Source organism: Palaemon carinicauda, chromosome 18 (genome assembly GCF_036898095.1).
Source record: "Palaemon carinicauda isolate YSFRI2023 chromosome 18, ASM3689809v2, whole genome shotgun sequence".
NCBI lineage: Eukaryota > Metazoa > Arthropoda > Malacostraca > Decapoda > Palaemonidae > Palaemon > Palaemon carinicauda.
Window position 1 is genome coordinate 94,573,681 of NC_090742.1, and position 7,500 is coordinate 94,581,180.

General features: G+C 40.3%; 1 protein-coding gene across 1 annotated transcript in view; it reads left to right on the forward strand.

The window, feature by feature from the left end:
* Positions 1–190, forward strand: part of LOC137657442 (uncharacterized) — a 4,812-nt gene extending 4,622 nt beyond the window's left edge. The window contains exon 2 of the mRNA XM_068391780.1: positions 1–190. This exon is cut by the window's left edge and continues 182 nt beyond it. Within this exon, the coding sequence (XP_068247881.1) occupies positions 1–190 (190 nt within the window).
* The last annotated feature ends 7,310 nt before the right edge of the window (positions 191–7,500 follow it).

Consider the following 7,500-nt stretch of genomic DNA (forward strand, 5'->3'; position numbering starts at 1 on the left):
GAATGTAGTAAGTGACAATGCACCACAGACCGAATGCACTGCAGATGCGAAAAATAAATTCTGGAGAAATATAGATAAAGTCATAATACCAATAAAAACAGAAGAAAGGCTAGTTGTGGGAGTGGACTTGAATGGACACATCGGGTGCAAACAAGGAAAACACCATGGAGGACATGGTATGGGAGAATGAACGAGGGAAGATAGGGTGCAAACAAGGAAAACACCATGGAGGACATGGTATGGGAGATTGAACGAGGGAGGATAATTGATAACGGACTTTATACTGGGATTTGAGACGGCAATTAACATCTTTTTTCACAAATTATGGCTCAGTAATCTACAGTAGTGGGATAAGATAAACACAAACATACGTTTTAATGTGTTAAAAGAGCAATTCAATAGAAGCATAGAATAGTAAGGTTATTAAAGGAGAGTGTATTAGCCGACAGCATATACTTGTAGTGCCAGATCTCTTGTTAAGACGAGCTGGAAAGTAGTGGTGATTGGAAAAGCAAGAAATTAAGAGTTAAATTCAAGGCAGCAGTTAGTAAGAGCATCATATTGGAAAATGTGAATGTCTGGTGGAGAGGAGAAATTGTAATGTTCCTTAGAATAGCAGAAGAAATATTAGGGAAGACATCTGGTAAAGGAACCCCAAGTAAGAAAGAGAACTGATGGTGGAGCCCTAACGTAAATAAGAAAAAGGAAGTAGGAATAGTTATGTCAGGAATCAAACTGAGGTAAATAGGATGTCTGACAAAACTGCAAATAATGAAGCTAAAAGGGCAGTAGGATTGGTAAAAAAAAAAAAAAAAAAAATCCAATGGAAAAGCCCTATGAAAACTTAGAAAATACTGAAGGGCAAGAGAGAACACACAAGATAACAGAAACCAGAGATAAGTCATCAAAGGATATAACACATAAAAAGATCAAGGAAAAAAATAAGAATTTTATCGAAAGAGGAATGCCTAATAGTTAGATGGAAGGAGTACTTTGAAGAGCTACTAAATGAATAAAACCCCAGAACAATAATAATGAATGTAAACTTTCATGAAATAATATTCCAGGAAATAACAAGAGAATAAGTTAAGAAAGCACTGGACAAAATTAAGACGAGAAGAGCAGTGTGACCTGATGGAATACCAGCTGAAGTGTAGAAGTGTTTAGGAGAGGAAGGCATAGACCTCTTTTGTGATATGTTGACTAAGTATATCGCCAAGAAAGAATGAGGGACATGTCGAGAATTAGCCATCTAGCCTAGGGGTGATGTGCAGGATTGTAGGAACTATGGATGAATTAGGATGATATCCCATACAAGGAAAATATATGAGAGGATTACACAACAAAGATTGGGAATGAAAACCACAGCATATGAAGAAAAATTTGGTTTCATGCCGGGAAAGATCATACTTGATGCAATATTTATACAAATGCTGGCAGTAGAGATATATAGGAAAAAGCAAGGCATATATCTAGTGTTAATTTATTTGTATCAGCCATGCTCTATGAGGCAGAGACATGAAGGTTAAAGGAGTCGTGTTTCATTTCAAGTTTCATCAGAATATATGTTTACCGGAACGACAGCCAGGCAAACAAAACCCCGACTGTGGTGCCCAACCACAGTAGTGGTCTCCCTAGTAAACAGCCTAGCTGATGGTCGTCGGATAGTGATCGATCTGCCGCCATGTGAATGCTAGGCGAACACGTTACCACTGTACTAGCAAGGAAAAAATAAAGAAAGGGCAAGATAGAGAGATAGAAGTAGCAAAAATTAGAATTTTTATTATGATATGGGGTGATACCAAAAAGAAATAAGATCAAAGTATTAGGGGTTTCAAAGAAAGTTAAGGAAAGAATACTGCCGTGGTTTGGTCATGTCATAGAGGTGACAAGCAAAATATCGAGTGGAAGGCCATAGTTTAGGTGAAAAGATAAATAATTGAATGTAACAAAGGAAATGGTCTAAGAGAACAAGAAGTATAGAACAAGAAGATGGAAAGGACTAACTAGAAACATCAACGCCATATAGAAACGTGAAAAGCTTAATATAAAGATGCTTTAGTATCTTTTTAAAGGTTACCTAATTTTCACTTAGTACTTTAAAATCTTATTGAAGTATTTTTTTATTTGCTAATTTGGTAACTTTATTTAATAAAATTCTGGTATTTTTCTATCTAAATAGAGTAGATATCCTATTCAAAATACAAAAGACCTATCTTTTTGGACGACAGAGGGAATTTTAGGTTGGGCATATAGTTGGGTAATTTTCGTAAGTTCCGTGACCACTGAGAGCGGAGGTACTTTTTCCTTTAGATTTGACTTTTTGGAGGGATAGAAAATAAATTTAGCCCCCATGCCCTTGTCAAAAGTGTGGACATAACTTTTGAAAGCCCTTAATTCTAAATGGCCACTGTCGCCAAATCAAGAAATTAACTTTTTCCCGGTTTGTCATAGAGTGTTGTACAAAATATGTTTTACAGGTATTTTTGGCATGGGGAACTAATTTTTGATGTTATTTTATTTAATTGATCTGTTTTTCATATTCAAATTCACCCTGCTAAGAGAGTTTTCTTTTGTTTCAGTTGAATGTGTGTGGTTCTGCTACTTTACTTCCATCCTATTAAAAGAGGATCAAGATGTAATTAGTGTAATACTCAAGACATTTCAAATAGATATTGTCAGCAAGATGTCATATGAATGAATACTGAAATGTGGAAAGACTTGTAAGTCCTCAGATACCATCAGCCAAGGAAAGTGAGAGTCTCTAGTGTCAAAGTCTAAAAGATGGTCAGGACTTGATAGGTATGGTGATATTTAAAGCACCATTTCATGGCAAGATGGGCCTGCAAATTATTATATGCACCAAGGATGCTACATATCAATCTCTTCCTCAAACAAAGTTGAAAAGTCTCAACGACGCAAACGGAACGAAAATGTCATGTTCTAAGACAGAGGGTCAATTGCCTGCTAAGCGCCTGCATTCTTCTGTGTGTGGATAACTCATCGAAAAAACAAAATGTGTATGGTTTCTGAAGGGTGAGGAGACGAAGCATCCAAATAGAGCAGGGGGCAAGATGTTCAGAATCAACCTACAGTCGGCATGGCTCTCCTTCAAACGCCACGCAGTTTTAATAGAAGATGAAGAGTTGGGGGATCGTCTCTCACGATTTGTCAAGTCTACATCAGCACTGTCAGACTCTTTTGCAACAGACATTATATATCACCATAACTGCTGGTGAAAATATGTAAGCCTTCTGAAGTTTGAACAAAGGGAAGGATTACATCTTCAGAATGTGTCTATGTCAGAAGCGAACTATTTTTTCTTTAGACAGGTGGATACCATCATCTTTGCAGAGCGTGGGATCCGTTCATTACAGTCTCTTTTAGCAGACTAAAACGTATTGTCAGTGACTATGGTTATCCAGTAGGCGAAGTTAAGTCGTCCTACATCAAACTTCTGCTTCTAAATGAGTACCAGGACAAAATTGGTTTCCAAGAAGGATATGCAAAGAGCAAGAATCCAAATGTGTATGACAATGTGGGAAGGGGTGACAATATTGAGGCTGCTATGTTGTCCCTTGGCATCAGTGTTGAGGAGCCCATTCAAAACCTAGCACCACGCCTGTCAAAGAATTTCAAAGACACATCCACTGTCCCATGGCCACCTCGCATTGACCATCTCGAAGAAGGTGAAGAGGTATGTGAGCAACTACTGCAGTTGTTGACTTTGTTAAAACATCCTCCAAGAAAAACTGTTGATCTCAGTCCTGCCATACTCAGCCTGGCCTCTATAATCACCTACCACGTCACTGGACAGCGCACCTAGACTGCAGTTAACCTTGGTGTCACTGTTCATGGTATGGCAAGGAGTAAAGACCTGGTGGACACACTTCACAAGAGTGGTGTCTGCATCAGCTACTCAGATGCACTTCTCCTCTAAGACCACTGAGCACTTAAGGATTTTGAGATGTCAGGCACCTGCCCACCAGAGATCGCAGATAGCAAGCCGACCGTTGTCATTATTGAAAACGACGACTTCAAGTTGAATACTATGAAAGGCAGTGCAGCAGGTGTTCACAGAACTAATGTCATATTTGGGCAGCCTGAAAGCTATGAAAGGAAACCAGATGAAGTCCCTCCTGCCAGGCTTGCCAAGAAGCAGATCTCTGAACAGCTGACAAGAAAATTTGGAGAGATCACACATGTTCAACAATACAGATGCCCACTCGGCATTTCCAGTGAGCCACCAATTCGTGCCTGGGTAAACCCACCATTAAATGGCACAGCTCCACAATGTGCTTGCTCTGTTATACATGCATTGTCTCGCACCAACAATGACGGTACAAGACCCCTACCACATGAGCAACGGGTTCCAGCATACAGTGGTGCCCAATCCTACCGCTGTCCACCACCCAACAAGAGCAATGCCTACTTTCACACCAACTATGATGAACTCCCAAGCAAATCAGTGACACATGATATAATGACAATGCTAATGGAAACAATACGCAAGAAGAAAATCCCATTCTTCTTTCTCGTTGGAGATTTTTCCACATATAAGACAATTGTCCAACTCAAGGCAGATAATCTAGAATTGTTTAAATATATAACCCCAATCATTGGTGCCTTCCAGCAAAAGATGTCGTACATGCATGCTATATACAGGAGATTCAAGGGCTCTGGGATAGCAGACACTCTGGTATCAGCAGGAGTGGTGATGGATGGATCTGTGGACCAAGCACTACAAGGTAAACATTACAGGCATGGTGTGCGCTGCATCATGGCTTTGAGAGAGTCTCTTATCCACCTTTGGCTATGAGATATTCTTGAGCATAAGGAACTGTCAGAAAATGTAAAAGAGAAGCTGGATATTCTGCATAACGCACTCAACGAAACGCAAGAGGCACTTCACGAAGCTCATTCTAACCTTGAAAATGACGATAACATGAAGATTTTGATTAACAAAGTTTATGAGAAACCCGGTACCGACATGGGGTACTTTTGGTTTCGTTCATAGAGAGGTCAGACCCTCTTGTACAGAATCTTGATGAGTGCCCTGCCAGAAATGGACAGGAGTACATATCCTCAACATACAATATGTTGCCTGGACTGATGGCATACGACAACCATGAGTATAGAAGGTGTCTGCCAAATTACTGGGCAATGTTATTTTCTCTGTCGAATGAGAAAAAGGAATTCATTAACAAACAATTTGCCCAGTCTATGGCAGGTCTACCCTAATCCTGTCAACCACTTAACCTCTGGATTGAAACAACCAGGAATCTGAACTCTAAGTTGAAACAAGGATGGCTTTGCCTTTTGCAAAACGAGAAGCAACTGTTCTATACAATAAGGAATGTAAACAATGTGGCCAGAGTGACAACCATCAAGGACAAAGAAGGATGAACAACCAGTTCAGGATCAACAGCACTGCATGAAAGAATTTAGCGGTGAACCATTTGATAACTCATCACCTTCACCGAGGTCACTGCAGTCTGGTCTGGTTGCTTCTCTACAGCTAGTACAAGACTTCAACACTGCTTTTCAAGATGGCCAAGATCAGGTTGAAACTCTCCTGAAAGAGCTATTATTCACGAAGACACAGCCTCTCACTGCAACCATCCACAAGAATAAAAGGCAAAGCTTTGCCAGTGAACAGATTTGTGTACCAGCAGGTACGCCTATGGAAGTGGTTCAGATGGAGAGGTCGGGTCTGGCGACCCTGGTGGACCTTGCAGAAGGATCAAGGATGCTCCCACTTGAGTCAGCTCTTGAAGGGAGAATGACTTAAGAGTACTTTTCTCTGTACAATGCGGACAGGTCAGTGCACAAGACAAGGAAGAGCAAGCTCTTGGATCAGTTTAATCTTGACCCAGTTGTTCAAGAACCAGATAACTACATCAGCATTGTCGACATGGGTATGATCTGCTGCTAGCCACGCCCACACCCAAGGACCGTGAGGCAAAGACGTGAGATAGCTCAAAGTACTGCTGGTAGAACTATCTAGAAAAGATCTGCAAGATCATTTTCTCACGCAATGACAATGGAAGCCCTACATCATTCTTATCAACGACGAGTATGACCTTCCTTTCAGCATCAAGTATGATTAGCACGATCGAAGGGCAGCAGAACATATAGATATTCTAAGAAAAATTTCCAAAGCCCACAGAGACATTCCCCGGAGCTGCTGAATTTAACCAACTGATAGTCAGATCAGAGAATAAGATCAGACTGCGAGGGCTCCTAAGGGAACAGCTGAAATCACAAGCTTCTATGATGTGTTGTGGAATAATCTACTATAAGGGAGAGAGAGCAACCAATGTGAGCACTGACACAATGATATTCACTGCCCATGCCAGGCTCAGGACGGGGAACTTGAATGGGGCAGTTGTACTTGACAGTGAAGATACAGATGTGTACGTTCAACTAGCATATCTCTCAGAGCAACCCCCTGGTGATCTACTTATCAAGCCTAAGCATGTCTTTATCAACTACCGCAACATGATACTAGAAGTCTCACAGATCATCCTCCCTCTCCATGTGATCACTGGCAGTGATCATACGTCAGGGTTCTATGGCCAGGGAAAGAAGAAGGTGATGGAGACTGTGATCTCTGATCCCGAGACAAGAAAGCTCCTGGGACGAATTGTTGAAAACATCGACTCAGAGGATAGTATCAGAGCTGATATGAAGACCTTTGTACTGCCCTGTATCTATGGTGAAAGTGCTGATGCTACTCGCGGGCAAGCAAGGTCTTCTAAGTGGCAAAAAATGAAGAAGAGTGTGATCGGTCTCCCACCTGATAATGACTCCTTGAATCCTCATGTTGAAAGGACAAACTATATCACATATTGCCAACTACACTACAACTTGTTTGACCATCCATCCCCTATTGGTCATGACTGGGAACGAATGAATGGAAAATGCAACCAGTGCGCTACAAACAACACCAATTGTCCCAACAGTTCATGCTTCCTTACTCCTGAGAGGAAAGTGAATCTGACAGTGAGATGAGTGAGTCCGGGTATTCAACAGATTCAGAAGAATAAAAGTCCCATAATTGACATAGAACAATTGATTCTGTGGTGTACATTTGCTAATCAATATCAATTTATTGTTTGACATTTCCTTGTGTTTCAACGTATTTTAACCATTAACCTTGGTTGTGTTGTAAAGTGATTTTTGTCTTTACTTTTATTTCTATCATTAATGAAATAGTTCATCACCCAAAAACATTTCATTACAACCTACTATAAAAGGTCTGTTAAGACCTAGCAAAATTTAACGTTCGGTGCTCAAAATCGGCGGTAACAGTGAATTTGAATATGAAAACAGGTCAAATCAATAAAATAACATAAAAAATGAGTTTCCCATACCAAAAAACCCTATAAAATATTTTTTTTACAGCACTCTTAGCCAAATCAGGAAAAGGTGATTTTTTTTATCTGGTGATGGCAGCCATTTTTTAATTCAGGGCTCTCAAAAGTTATGAACACACTT